Here is a 15,688-nt window from a genome sequence, read left to right as displayed (position 1 = left end):
ACACTGCTTAAATCCTGTTTCTTGAGGAAGCCTACTTGACTACATAGACATCCTTCAGTTTACTTGGGAAATAACAACGAGTATGGCGCGCCAAGCTGTCATTGATTCAATCAATACAGATATCTTAGTTTTTAATAGAGATAGGCCTATCTTAGTTTTTAATAGAGATATATTAGTTTTGAATAGATATATCTTAGTTTTTGATAGAGATTTATTAGTTTTAGATAGAGATATCTCTATTAATAGAGAAATCTTAGTTTTAAACTGAGATATCTTTATTTCCGATTAAATGACAGCTCGTGGCGCGCCATACACGTATAATCTCTTTGGCGATTTACAAAACGATGTATTATTCATATTGTTTATATCCCTACTTTGCCTTGACAATAGGAAACAACAAAGTACCACCGGAAACTGTTCAATCGACAATATAAGAACCATATATCTAGGCATGAAATATTGTTAATTAGTAATAGTTTAGATAAAGATGGACTCGAATGTGACGTACCACCAGCAGGAGTCAACACGCTTCAATCCAAGAAACTGTACCCTTCCTGATTTGAAAACCACTACGCTGTACCGAAATAAACATCTACTGTATATATTATACCTGCTTGCTCTCGTGATAACTATTTTAATTCTGTTTGGAAATGGCGTGGTTCTTTGGGCATTTACCAAAAGCAGAAAACTTCGATCAACAAAGTACATATTGGTATTTAGCTTATGTCTCACTGACATGATCACTGGTGTTATGGTAGCAATACAGTTGTTTTCACCTCCGAGTGTAGCAGATGCGATAATTGTCGCTTTGCTGGAGATCTCGATTTTAACCAATCTTGCTATTGCAGTGGATAGATTGAACATTTTAGTCGTTCGAGCAAAGAAACCGACTGGAGGAGCAACGAAAAAGCAACTAATTATATTTTGTGTAGTGTTATGGGTTTGCACACTCGGGTTTATCCTACCATGGACTATATATCCGTACTATTATATATTACTTATCTACACTTTCGGCCCTTGGAGTGTAGTTGTTACGATGACTGCCGTCAGTGCCGTATACGTGGCTATATTTTACACTATACGCAAAATAGACAAGCAGAAGAAAAAGAGGTTAGGCAAGTGTGATTTCAAACGAACAAAACTCGTAGTACGTGCTTATTATAAGATCGTAATCGCGCTTGGAATCTGTTGGTTACCATGGAGTTTTGAAGCAATCCGCATAAGCTTTGAGATGTATTTGATTCCAGATAGTGAACACTGCTACGAAGCGTCTACAGCTCTGCTTTTTTTGCTAAATCTTGGGTTATTGAATTCAGCAGTAAATGTTATCATATACTGGAGACGGTTCCCGGAATTCCGTGAAGCTATAAATAACTTACCGATCTTTAAATGTTTAAAATGTAAAAGTTGCCAAAACAAACCACCAGAGATGGATACTCATAATCAACAGCATCGGCCCAGTTGTACCTCAGTTTATGATGGACACGCACTGCACATGGAATTGCATTGATGGTAAATTAAAGAATTTTACAGATAGGCCTACCAATAAAGTAGAATAAAATGTGATGCAGAGCTCTGAATTATCTCAGTAACATCAAACCTTAAGCTCGGGTTTAGTAAAGCTTGGTTCCACTAGCGACGCAACCTACGCAACGTAAGAAAATACCCTTCCAATAATTGTGTTTGCCCCCGCCTGCGTGAAATCAACCTGATGTTTGCAGCGTTGTTGCGTCGTCGGGTCCCACTTGTGATTACGCAATACAGCACATTTGCGTCAATACGCCGCTGCGTTGCGTTCTAGTGGGAACCACGCTTTAGTAGAGTAAACTGTGAAGTAGGTGTTTCATAGACGCAACGTATCAACACAAGGTGTCGTAAAACATGTCACAAGTATAGGCATATAGGACCAACGACACGTAACACGGTGCCGTAGGATTAAATTCACCGATTTCTGCCATTTTTAGGGAAACCAAGCTTCATGACACTAGAGCTAACTTTTTGGTGCCTTCCATCCAGAAAGTGTTCAAATAAAAAGATTTCTCGCAGCCAAGAACAATTGTGTGCTTCTCTAATCATTGATTAGTAGCAATTGATATATAAGATTAAATAGTTCCATATAGGATGAATGCTTTCTTGTGTTAGTGCTGCTTGTATAAATAAGTACAACTTTCTAGAAAAAACAAAAACAAAATCGTATTTGTGATAGCATAACGTTAACATCAGTCAAAAAAATATATAATCCATGTTCAAGGCGATGATTATTATAGGCCTACATGTACATCAAATCTGACGTCATCACATCAGATTTAATTTTCGGGAAAAGGTGCGGCCGGTTAAGCAATATTGCCGGTCCACTTACACTTCTGCCGGAGAAAACTAAATTTAGTTTGTACAGCTGTAATAAGATTATTGGTTTAAGACGATTAAAATAGTCGATCATCCTCTGTGTAACGCAAATATTGCTAGGTGGCCCCTTGACGATAACATTTCAATAATTTTCAGTCGTTGGCTAAATATTTGTTGTCATTGCTTGTTTTCATTTCTTACAGTTAGCGTGAATACTTAGAAACTAACATGGACGACATGGCAGACTTTGATCCGAGCAATTGTACGCTGCCTGACATTAGAAAGACAGCAATTTACCAGGATAAAGATCTTCTCCTACTCTACTTGATATCCTTTGTCATAATAAGCGTTATGATTCTCTTTGGAAATGGCATTGTTCTCTGGGCGTTTGCAACAAACAAAAAACTACGAACTCGTAAGTATATTTTGATATTCAGCCTGTGCATTACGGACGTCACGACAGGTTGCCTGATGCCAATACAGATATTCGGACGACCTAGCGTCGTGGATGGCATGTCGGTCGCTCTTCTACAGATTTCGATCTTCACGAACCTTGCCATCGCCGTGGAGAGATTCTACATTCTTGTCGTTAGAGCGAAGACGCCTGGTGGAGGTGCTACATCCAAACAATTGATAATATTCTGCGTACTTATGTGGATTTGTACGATATCGTTTATTCTACCTTTCACTGCCTATCCTTACTATTACATTTTGCTTCTTTATACATTCGCTCCGTTCAGTGTTATAGTGGCAATGATCAGTTTGATTTGTCTGTATATTGCTATATTTTATAGTATGCGGAAAATGGACAAAAAGAGACAGAAGAAATTAGGTGGAAAAGGTGACTTTAAACGTACGCATCTCGTAGTACGCGCGTACGCTGTAATTGTAGTTGTTTTTGGAGTTTGTTGGTTGCCGTGGTGTTTCGAAGCTATTCGCATCTGCGTTGAGTATTACTTTGCATCTAGACACTGTTTTTTCGCCAGTAAATTAGCATGTTTTTTTCTCAATTTTGGCCTAATGAACTCGGCCCTGAACCCATTCATTTACTGGAGGAAACTTCCAGATTTCCACCACGCTATAAGTAACTTGCCACTTATCAGCTTCCTGAGGCGCAAGTGCTCTATGACTAAAACTGAAAGTAATACCATGAGGTCGAATACAGACGGTGTAGCGGCCTACGATGGTCCGACGGTTGAACTAGAATAACATAAAACTCTTCAAATTAATAGGCTTCGCAATCATGACAAGGTGGATATGAGTCAAGATGATACATACCTGTGTAGATTATTTGTCCAATGAAGCATTCTAACTCTTAGGCTTAAACGTTATTAAAATTAAACCATATTTGTGCCGATTCGCCGCATTGTAATTAAACAATTCTTATGTTTCGAAAAAGCCTCCATACTCTTAAAGCTCTATCTACACTATCAAAAAAAGTTTGATGTGCCCAAATATGGTAGTGGTATTCCCAAATACGATAGTGATATGACATCATCATCATGTCCATATATGGACACATATTTTTTGTCACATAAAGTTTGATATTAATGTAGACAGAGCTTAAACGCAAACGATGTTATAAAGAATTGGGAACGGATTTTTCGTCAAAAAGACAACACTGTAACCCAACAAACATATTTTAATTGGGGATATTTCAACCTTTCTGTTTATAAAAATATTAATTTAAAAAAATCAGAATAACAAGGGAATATTATATTTAGATGAAGTGTAACATCATTGTATTGATCATTTGCGAATGAAATAAATAAAATAGTGGTTAACGCCACAAAAGAGAAAAAAAAATTAATTAAATAATAAGATCCAATTGATACACCTTTTTGTGACAGGATAATTTTACTCTTTGTGACCTAGGCCTATTCGTTATTTTTCTCTGATTGTTCTGTTGGTTTCCCAGTATTCGTTTACAGAAAAATTATAGTAACGATTTCTGTGTGTAAAATGAATTACGAGATGGCAATAAGTAATAACTTTTGTATGATTTAAAATATGAATAATAATTAGTAATATATGTGTGTATACTTTTATTTCTTATTTCGTATAGTTTCAAGTAAATGATAGACCAAAGTATTTTAGGATTAGTTATTTTTATTAGAAATACATTTTTACGTTTATATTACTATGAACTAATTTCATTTTTTGAAAAATACTCTTCAGATTGTTGCCCTGGTTTTTGTTTAAAAATGAAACTGAGTTTACTATAAGCTGCTTAACATTTGGCTTTGATTTGATCCCAAGATAGGAGGATGTGGGTCACATTCAACCGTAGGCTACATGTTAGGGCACCTTTACTGTTTTCGGAGTAGGTCATACTTAACCTTGTTTCGCACTGGGTGTAACGCAATTTAGGATGTACACGCAACATAAGTAATTTGTCAACGCGATGATGAATCAATCAACTTGTTGTTTCTGATTGGTCAAATTATCAGTTTTGCGCCTAAAGACATGACACCGTCCTTGCATCGCGTTAAAGTGAGAACCAAGCTTAAGGAAGGAATTGGTGAATCAAATAAAAATGGATACACCTGGATCCGGCCACTGTTGAATAAAAGTAAAAATATCAATTAACTTAATTAAACTAATTACGAGTTATAATCTGGTTAATATAGACGTTACCAGGCTATAAATGCAAACTTCCTTCTTGTCAATGACAAAGGATGCGTGTGACGTTGTATATAAATGACACTCATTTTGTTTCGTTCAATATTTAAAGTGAACCCGTTTGTGTCAGTGTACCACACTGTACTGGTTACTTGTGATCTTTAATCGCTCCATTATGGCGGGTTTTCGATACATAGCATTAGTCTGTGTTGTACTAACATTGTCTGTGATATCGGCCCAGATTCCGGGCCAAGGAAGGCATAATCAGGGGCAAGGAAGGCATAATCAGGGGCAAGGAAGGCATAATCAGGGGCAAGGAAGGCCTAATCAGGGGCAAGGCAATCATGGACAAGGTATTCCGGGACAAGGTTTTCCGGGACTAGGTATTCCAGGACAAGGTTTTCCGGGACAAGGTATTCCGGGGCAAGGAAGGCCTAATCAGGGGCAAGGCAATCATGGACAAGGTATTCCGGGGCAAGGAAGGCCTAATCAGGGGCAAGGTATTCCGGGGCAAGGAAGGCCTAATCAGGGGCAAGGCAATCAGGGACAAGGTAACCAGGGGCAAGGCAATCAAGGCCCGACACAGGGAAACAGCATTAACCGTAAGTACGCCTTTTAAAATCAATATTTAATCATATCGTAATCAATGATAATGGTAGGTTTTTACAATAGCTTAGGCCTATACAACCAAAGCATGTTTTTCATTGTATCAGATCAATGTTAACGGTGGTGATATACTTTTATTGGAAAACTCCTGAGACTAGTTTCTGTGGGCCTAATGTAAAAAAAATGATCGGGAATCAAAACGGGAATGGATATGGTCTAGCGTTTCTGCTCGCAAAAGTCATCCATTCAGAAGCACTGATGAAGAAAGTCTATCTGTGGTGACCAATAGAGTGTGGTCCCGGGACATGACATACTTCGGCTTTAGTTGATAGAAGTTTGAAATTGTGTTTTTAGAAATAGAGTATACTATGATAAACTAAGTGTAAATAGTTTGAATTGATGTTTTTGTATAATGTAGGCCTATATTAAATTTAGTTTGATATATGTTGAATTAGTAATTAATTCATTATTAATTTTATATACACATCGTTTAGTTATAAATATTAATACAATAACAATAGAAAAACGGCCACTGAGAGGTCTTACTGCATTTGGATCTTATTCAATACAAAAAAAAACTGATTTATTTATATATTGTTAGTTTTATACCGTTTTATTAAAAATGTAATAGGCCTCATGTTGTTTATTAATAATAATAATAATAATAATAATTTATTGGCACTGCACTTCAACTTGTTAAGGTGCGTCCAAAGAAACAAAATTTAACAATAAAAAAAATAGAAATACAAAAATGGGAATGTACGTTCCTACTAAAAATCGAAAGACTACCAACATTACACAAGTTACAACTAACAGACTATAGTATAGTATAGAGACTGATTAGCTTAATTATTCACACATGTTCTCTGGCTTTTAATCAGAAGGAAATCCTAATATAGGCCTAACCTGCGCAAGGTAATAACTAGATGTTTTCTAATTTCCATTTTGTTCAAACTACAGTAATAGTCTAGTTTTATCATTGTTCCTTTTTTTTATCTACTTTGACTCACGCATCATCATCTCCTGTCGGTGGTGACTCAACCGTCACTTTTGTTCACGTCTTTCATTTTCTTCATTAAAAAAAAGGATATAATTACGGCTGTTGTACATTGATAGTAATTGATCTAAATGTTTGATAGCTATTTTTAATCCGTTGTTGATGAATAATGGTTTGAAATTATTGGTGTTTTTTTTTCAGCTAAGTATGAACGTTTTCTTAATTTTATCAAGTTACCATCGTTCCCAAGTTTGAATCCCACGTCATATATACCTGATTTACTGGGCGCTGATTGCCTTACAAAACCAGCATGGCCAGTAAGTATAATGATACTGGTTGTTGCGAATTTATACTCAGGTTTTCATTCATGGTAGACTAGGTTCTAGCCCGTAGTTAGTAAGCATAAATATTTTGGCACATATACGTATAATATAATACTCACAAAAAAATCGAAACGTCGACTGGTGGACTAACATAAAAAAAGACAATAACTTGGGGAAAGTTTAATTACCGTTTAAATTAATTTGTATATTTGTTCGTTCTTTGACGTTCTTCAAGCCTCTTCTAAAGAAAACAAATTGGAAAACCATGGAAAATGTAATGGTCTCTTTCTTTTCATTTGCCTTGATGTTGGATATTTTACATTTTTATGTTCACTATCTTTAAATTTTAACTTATTTAAAACTAATTTGATATTCTTTTTGTCCACTATAGCCTTGTTTGACAATGTTTCAATCGGTGCGCTATAAATTAATTTCTGTTACTGCTAAAATTATTTAATTTTAAGAATAAACGTACTATTACTTTACATTTTAGGAATCAATACATCTTTAAAAAAAAGTAATAATATTGTTAAACAATAACAAACAAATTACAATATCAACCAAGATTATGTTATTCTTTACTTCATCTTATAGGGTTTAAAAACGTTCCAATTTTCATGCAAGACAAATAGTACTTCTGGAGCTGTACCTACAAATGGTTAGTATTTTGAAATCGTTTTTAAAAGTTTTTTTAGGCCTATCATATTAATACTTATTTATAGTAAAATATGACGATAGATGTCAAAAATAGATGGTGCATCAGACTCTCGTAATGGTTTTTCTGTTATAAGGTACTCTGTTCGTTTTTTAAAATGAACTCTCTTTCCACAGTACATCTTCTTCGTCCTGGAGACATCAAAGTTATCGGTGCAATGGGAGATTCTCTTACAGCAGCCAGTGGAGCCGGTGCGTGTCTTTTACCGCAATTGGCGTTCGAATATCGAGGAAAATCGTTCAGGTATATTGATTTTTCTACTCATCAAAGATAAAACATAGGCTAATTAGCGCCCCAAGCGGCTTGTTATGATTACATACCGTAAATTTTCTAATATTAACCCACCTTATAAGTCAATCTTTAATAATAACCCACTACTCTAATAGTAACCAATGGGTGTTAATAGTAGAGTCACAAATACTGATGCAGCCGTATTTTGAAAATAAGGAGATAATGCATGTTGATCTTGGGAGTGGGGGAGGATTGAGTGTTTTTGAGTTTATAAAATAAAGTTAGAGTTCAATCAAATTTGTTTATTCGTACTGTTTTATTATATTGCTATGAGTTGCTCACCGGAAAAGTTGGGGGTGGGTTACTATTTTCAGGTGCCTAATTCAAGATTAGTAATAGTAACCCACTGCTCTAATAGTAACCCCTAACCCTAACCCTAAAAACCAAGCAAAGAATAATAACCCAGGGTTACAATTAGAAGATTTATTTTATTTAAATTTTAGATGTTTTTTCGCCATTTATGTTTATTATTAATATTCTGTTTCATATATTTTAAAGAAAAAGGACACGGTACGGTACATATAATAATTTGAATATAAACTACAAATAAATACGATTTTTTTTTCTCGGTTGATTAAACTTTTCCGCATATTTTGTGACGACAAATCACATTAGCATGACATTAATGTTTAAGAAAAGTAAATATTCTATTACTGAAAATATGTAGGCCTAATATGCGCGGTTGATTAACTAATTACATTTGTTCTGTCCGTCTAGTCATGGAGGTGATCAGACGTACGAGAAGGTGCCATCTATAGCAAGTAAGTATGATGACAATATTGCATTAACGCCGCCGCCGCTCTACATGTTTCTGCCTCATCACATTCTGTCTGTTACTTAATTGATTTTAAAGGTCTACCAAAAAAAGGTACTCGTTTGATCAAAACAATGTCCATGGTTGATATATGTGAATAGATGATTTTCATCAAATGTAAAATAAAACTTGATTGATTGAATTGATTGAAATATATATTTATACTGGGTAACCTCTTCAGTCAATGACTGGTCTCCCAGAGGGCCCAGTTGGTGATCAGTGGCTGTGATGTACTAATACACCGGGGTAACCCCCTACTCGTCTCGAAAGATGTACTAGGTTCTTTAAAGTGCACACGAGCCAGATGTGTACACTGGACCTACGGTTTATAGTCCTTATCCGAGAAGACTCGTTCTACCACCAGAACCATGGAGTGAGTGAGCCTCGAACCCCTGCCGTTGTTATGGCTAGGTAATTACGGTTCCACTGTCTTAACCGCTCGGCCACTCACTCATAAACTTAAAACTTATTAAGTCAAAACTCTGTTTGGAATCCAGACTACAATAAAGTATGCGTAACTAAAGGTAAAATTTATTTTCACTCCTAATACATTAACCATCTTTGTTCATATTATTAGATATTCTTAAGAAATTCAACCCTAACCTGAAGGGATTCGGTACGGGTACGGGTCGCTGGGACAGTAAAAATGCGGGAATGAGCGTTGGTTTTCCAGGCGATACATCCAAGTAAGTAGGCCTTCATCTTCATCAGGTTTATCGCAAATATCTTGATTTCGTCAGGAACGTAATTGCACAATGCATGATGGGAAGGTTTGGGAGCAAACTTTACGACGAGTACGTCATACAAACAACAAATCACGTACGTACTTCCGAATCCTTCCCACCATGCGTCGCGCACGCTATTTGCGATAAATCTTCCTTTTACTTTTTAATGCTTATGTACCGTCTAAAAATGTTGTTATTGTATTTGTAGGTATTACCATAATTAACTCCTGGTCATGTATTCTAATTCTATCCTATGCTAAGTCAAAGTCTAAGTAATGCATGCAACATAAAATATGCATTTTGTCACCTTTAAACATTTTCCAAACTTCAACAACATTTCTGACATGACACGATTTTGTTTCAGAGATATGACATTACAAGCAGAGAGATTGGTGAAAAAGATGCGATCGGATCCAGCAATAGATTTCCAAAATGACTGGAAGCTTGTCACATTGTTGATTGGCGCCAACGATCTTTGTGACTGGTGTAAAAACAACAGACTATACAGTCCAAAAGCCTATGTTGATAACGTGATGGCAGCCTTGAAAATATTACAACAAAAGGTATCAATTCAATTCAAAACTGTCCATATAAAAACATGTACATACAATAAAAAAAAGAAATGAAAGACAGCATCATAATTTAATACTCAATATATAGTACTGTGTTTTCCATTTTGCTACACTTTTGCTTAATTGACGACATCCGCAGTCTTTTAGGCCCATTACTACCGTACTTAGCCTACATATACATACAATAAAAAAGAAAAAGGAAAGAAACACATCATCATATTTTAATGCTCAGACAGTACTGTGTTTTCCAGTTTTCTCCACCTTTGCTTGATAACGACATCCGAATACCCACAGACTTTTAGGTCAATTACTACCGTACTTACATTTCGTAAACTTACTAAAACATGACTATATTTATGTTTAGCTTCCTAGGACATTAGTGAATGTTGTCGGTGTGCTCAATGTACCCGAAGTTGGTGTACTACGTGGACCAGTATGTGACGCTTTTCATTTGTGAGTTTTGCACAATCTTCTCTTAAAAACAATAGCTTGCTAATTGCGATGTATAGCTCCATGGCGCTATGCGGCTTCAATAACAACTTTTTACAGAGGCACTTGATAATGGCAACCATTTTCTCCTAACAATCTACCTTATTGTTACTCTGTTTGATTTATAATAGGCTTTTCTGTGACTGTGCAATGTTTCTTAACAACAAGGATAAAGCAAAGTTCACCAAAGTTACACAAGATTATCAGGTAAAAAAACAAGTCTTACTTTTCCTTTTTTTTCACTTTCACTATTGAAATGAAATGAAATCTGTCATAATGTCAAGGAGGGAGTTAGGATAATATTTGAAATCATATAAATATTAATCCAAAGGCAAGTTAATGAAAAGAATGCAATTCTAGAGGCTGGATCTCAATGGAGATATAAAATAAGCAAAAAGCTAAATAAAAACGATAAAGTAAAACAGTCAGAAAAAAATAGGCAGAACTTTCGGTCAACACTTCGCACTTCATCAGCAGTGCAAGACGTGCATATATTAGCCTATATAATAAGATAACACTATAGCCTTACTAACCTCTATACCTTAGAATCAATGAATGCCTCACATGCACGACGCTTAGGAATACAAAACTAATGAATGTAACAGTTTGGCTTACATTCATCATGTGTACCGTTTGTTGGTTGATAACAAACTGAATAGAATGATGAAGTACCAAAACGTGATCGGCTACTCCCACGAGTTCTGTAAGCCAGAACACAGTTGTCCCCAGAAGAAGCTGAACTGATTAGCTGCTCCTGCAGTCCATAGCATGCCTATCGTATCATATTGATGATGCAGTGTTTTCTTTGATATCTTCTCTCTCTAGCGATTGCTTGAGACCCGGATCAAGAGTGGTGAGCTGGATTTGAAGCCTGACTTCACTGCAGTGTTACAACCATTCCTCCACAAGACACGAGTTCCATTGACAATGGTAATTGTATAACATACCTGATATACTATAGATAAACTCATAATGGTGGGATGGGGTTAATTCGAGGTGTTGTCCTGATGGTAATCATTGATGTTGTGTAGTAATAATAATTATGGGTTTCCTGATGATGACGAATAAAATGATTGATAATGATTATAATGATGATGACGATAATGAATGTTGTTTGTTGTGACGAGCATGATCGTAACATTACAATGTGGACTTATAAAAAAGTGACGATGTCGAATTGTTTTTGGGGCTATTTATTTATTATCTTATTTTGCTTTTGGTGTTTGTTTTGTTTGTTTTATTGGTTTTTCCACACATTGAAAAAAAAATTACAAATTACACATAACTTAAAAATTACAACGGTGTGTTACCTAGGTCTTGTTTGTACCATTTTGTAAAGTGTAGAGCCCTATGTAAATAGCGCTTAATAAAATAAATAATAATATAAAAACAAGAAAAAAGTATGTAAATCAAATCAAATCATTTCGTAATTTGATTTACTTTTTTCACGCTGCTGCTCTAGCCCGCTACGTCCCATTAGGACTACTTAATCAGAAGCTAAAGCAAGCAGCAGTTATAGTTCTAAGGACGACAGTTTTGCGAAAATGGAAACTCCACTATAATTTTTAGATTTCCAGGGAAAAGAGTCTATTAGACTTGACCTTAGCAATAAAATTAACTAAAGTGACAGAAATTGAGTATTCACTTCTGTAACAAAAAAATAATATTTATTCACATATAAAAAGCGAAAAGAAACCCCAAAACCATTGTCTGACAGACAATTTAAGTATTTGTTGCTTTGAATTACATTTGTTTTCAGGTAAAGTAACTATTATGTGACATAAAATGACACATTAAAAAGCATTTGAAATAACAAATATTTTTCAATAAGCGAGCAGCGTTTTTTGTAAGAAATATTTCTTGTTTACATTTTCTTATAATTCTTTTTTTTTTTAGAAAGGGGAGCCAGATATTACATATTTCTCTCCTGATTGTTTCCATTTAAGTTCAAAAGGTCACGCCACTGCTGCAATTGGTCTATGGAATAACATGGTGAGATATTATGAAGACAAACCCCGTTAGGCCTATGATGTTAATATTCAATATTATTATTGTATATTAAATAATATGACATTTATAGCACTTTCATGAATTAGTGTTTGATTTTAAGGACAACAAATAGGCTAACCATCAATTAATGTACCCTAATGTAATATGTACCTGCAATTTCAGATGGAACCAGTAGGAACAAAGAAAACCGCATGGGTACCTGGTAGCCGCCTGTCGTGTCCAACTCGGGTAAGATACTGTAGAGATATATATATATATATGTATATATATATATATATATATATATATATATATATATATATATATATATATATATATATATATATGTATATATATATATATATATATATAAAAAAATTGAACAACTTTTGTTCAGATTTAAGTAAAGTGTGTGTTTGTTCAACTGAGGTTTTATGATCGCTTACCTTTCTTCTTAAAACTTGTGCTGGCCAATATAAAGGCCAATTTACACAGACGAGCGGTAACGGTAAAGGTAAGCGAAAAACCGCGTAGCTTGTCCCATTGACACAGAGCGGCTTAATTCGCGAGCGGTGTTGTGGAAAATATAGGCTGTATTGTAGGCCTCGACGGTAGTGCATGTTGCAGGCACTGATGTCCGCAATACATTTATAATGAACTAGAATTATGATCCTAAAACCTAGTAATGTCCTGTGTGTAAATGTGAATGTTCCTGAATTAGCCTATGTTCTTAAAACCTAGTAATGTCCGGTGTGTAAATGTGAATGTTCTTGAATTATGTTCCTAAAACCTAGTAATGTCCGCTGTGTAAATGTGAATGTTCCTGAATTAGCCTATGTTCCTAAACCTAGTAATGTCCGCTGTGTAAATGTGAATGTTCTTGAATTATGTTCCTAAACCTAGTAATGTCCGCTGTGTAAATGTAAATGTCCTTATCGCATTATAATTACTATGACTTCAGTGTGCAGATTGTCGTTAAATAAGGATCACGTTATAATATTGATAAAACATGACGATCAATTTTACGCTACATTATTCTATATTCCCTCGGGTTATTGTTACATCCATTACGATGCCATTTATCGTCTGTCGTGTCTGGACAGTTTGTATTGTTCTGTAACGGGAAACTGAGGCTAAAAGCTTCATCTGGTATTCTTTCTCCATTTCAATATTTTGTTTATTACTTGAAAATTTGTGTTTCAAAAGATGACCATGATTACGACGTATCTATACGCGTGCGCAGTGCGACGTGCCGTATACGCGTGGGCATTGTGACGTATCACTATTCTGATATGTTCGTATGTTACGCTTCTATGATCATGTTCATATCATACATTTCATATTTAATCTTCATTTTTTATTTTATTGTATCAACAAACATTATTATGCTATTTTCTGACAAAGGAAGTATATGAATCAATGCACATCATTATTATGTTCACATTTGTTAATTTATAATTATCAGTCGTGTATGTTTGTCTGTGTTCTCTCGAGGCCTATTATTCAATGGAGATGTAGCAATGTTTCTCATTCGGCCGCACTGTCATAATACCAGCTGTTTCCCCTATGTTCTGCCCTCTTTCCAACCTGCCTATGCCCCCGGCTGCACTGTCTTCACCTGTGCACAACATCACGTTCATCTTTTACCTTACCTTTCCCTCTATATCTCCGTAACACATCATACTTTATGCAGTCGTTGCATCTCATTTGCTTGCTCTGACCTTTTGAGACTCGTCGTTCAATCCAGCGCATTTTATCATTGCGACAATTTCCAAAGAATTATAAATCTGTTTTGTGTTTTCCACTTTATCAAATAAAATCAAAATGCCTCTGGCGTGTGTTGCTTTATTGTTCAGGCATGTAGTTGTGCATTACGATAATGTATCAATTTGGTTTTACCTTATTTATGCTGCCATACGAAATAACACAGTTAGTACGATGGGTTCAATATTGCAATATAATAATATAGGCCTCGTACGGTTGCCTGAAACGGGAAATAGCTTAACACTCTGTAAACTTCAGATGAGCATCCGCGCATCTCTAACTTCAGGCTGTTTCAATTTGAATCTTTACTAATTAAAAAGAACTTCAATACAGTATACAGTATTACTGTTAAACAAAATACAAAACAAAATGTTTATCTAGACAACACACGTAAAATGTTCAAGCAATATGCTCGATAACTAAAAAAATGTATTGTAGATGGAGAAGTATCCTATTATTTAAGCTTAGAGTTTGCGAATTTTTTTTTCTTTTTCTGTTTGTACGGATGGATAACAATTTCCGAAATAAAAGAAATTGAATTGAATAGGCCTACTAACAAGAATGTTTTTTCTGGTTCTCTGTCGTAATTACATAAGATATATATAACACTAATAAAAATATGTTCTTATATTTTTGTTTAATTATAGGGTAAGCCTTACATTTTCACGAACGTCAACAGTAAGAAAGGATTCCAGCCGGGAAGAATTGGCAATCTATATAAGTCTAGCTCAGCAGGATTCAGCATCAATAAACAAAGCAGTTTACATTTAGTTATTATTGGTGCATTAGTTGTATCTTTGTTTGCCAGCTTCCAGGCCCTCAATTAAGTTACCGACACAGTGCAATTATAAGAATATACCACAGGAGGAAATAGAGTTATAATCGGGAGTAACCTTGAATAAGTGACGGCTAGGGGAAGGTAGCAGGCCTACAGTCAACCCATGTAAACGCTTTTTAAAAGAGCAGAAATGGTAAATAAAAGAATGAAAATTTGTGTTTTGGTTTTCTTAATTTGTTATGTGATATTTTTATGGCTCAACCACCTGGAATTTGGTAAAATGTTGGCATATTTTTTGCCATTTTGAGGGGAGACCGCATGTGAATACTCTAGATGTTGCTGTAGTATATCGCGATACGATGCAGTCAGCGCCCATTATGAACTTTGGAGCCCGTAGGGATCTTGTTTCAACAATTTTAATACTTGGTCCAATTGATATGAATTGTAATTAACTGAAAAGAAAAATGTTAAAAGTTTTTTTTATTATTATTTATAATTTCATGGAATAGCTTGCTATGTTGATATCAGAGGCGACAAGCAGCTTTAATTGATGGTTTTATAGTGCGTTACCGGTAATTAGTGCTATACTGTATTGTATTGACGGTCCCAGGGGTTTATGGCATCTCTAGCTTGTTAGCCATTTATGAGGTCAAGGAA

General features: G+C 35.2%; 2 protein-coding genes across 2 annotated transcripts; both read left to right on the top strand.

Annotated features, from left to right (window-relative positions):
• Nucleotides 1-216: 216 nt before the first annotated feature.
• On the top strand, nt 217-2,604 carry LOC140060396 (uncharacterized). The gene is made up of 2 exons (XM_072106584.1): nt 217-1,512; nt 2,550-2,604. Exon 1 carries the CDS (start codon nt 488-490, stop codon nt 1,508-1,510), a length of 1,023 nt encoding a protein of 340 aa, XP_071962685.1. The 5' UTR covers nt 217-487; the 3' UTR covers nt 1,511-1,512; nt 2,550-2,604.
• Nucleotides 2,605-5,133: 2,529 nt separating this feature from the next.
• Nucleotides 5,134-15,555, top strand: LOC140060422 (phospholipase B1, membrane-associated-like). Its single transcript, XM_072106614.1, has 13 exons — nt 5,134-5,570; nt 6,773-6,888; nt 7,489-7,552; nt 7,726-7,852; nt 8,618-8,661; nt 9,292-9,400; nt 9,804-10,002; nt 10,376-10,464; nt 10,632-10,707; nt 11,326-11,430; nt 12,397-12,492; nt 12,673-12,738; nt 14,901-15,555. The coding sequence occupies exons 1-13, from the start codon at nt 5,144-5,146 to the stop codon at nt 15,078-15,080; spliced, it is 1,698 nt and encodes a 565-aa protein (XP_071962715.1). The 5' UTR covers nt 5,134-5,143; the 3' UTR covers nt 15,081-15,555.
• The last annotated feature ends 133 nt before the right edge of the window (nt 15,556-15,688 follow it).

This window comes from Antedon mediterranea, chromosome 10 (assembly GCF_964355755.1).
Source record: "Antedon mediterranea chromosome 10, ecAntMedi1.1, whole genome shotgun sequence".
In the NCBI taxonomy this organism is placed as follows: domain Eukaryota; kingdom Metazoa; phylum Echinodermata; class Crinoidea; order Comatulida; family Antedonidae; genus Antedon; species Antedon mediterranea.
Note: the sequence above shows the minus strand (reverse complement) of the source record. Positions and strands in the feature narration are given on the sequence as shown.

Bases quoted from the DNA above. Each gene is read 5' to 3' on its own strand.
- LOC140060396 (XM_072106584.1), top strand. From the start codon at position 488: ATGGACTCGAATGTGACGTACCACCAGCAGGAGTCAACACGCTTCAAT.
- LOC140060422 (XM_072106614.1), top strand. From the start codon at position 5,144: ATGGCGGGTTTTCGATACATAGCATTAGTCTGTGTTGTACTAACATTG. The intron at 7,853-8,617 runs GTATATTGATTT...CTGTCCGTCTAG, and splicing joins TATCGAGGAAAATCGTTCAG to TCATGGAGGTGATCAGACGT. The intron at 11,431-12,396 runs GTAATTGTATAA...TTTTTTTTTTAG, and splicing joins CACGAGTTCCATTGACAATG to AAAGGGGAGCCAGATATTAC.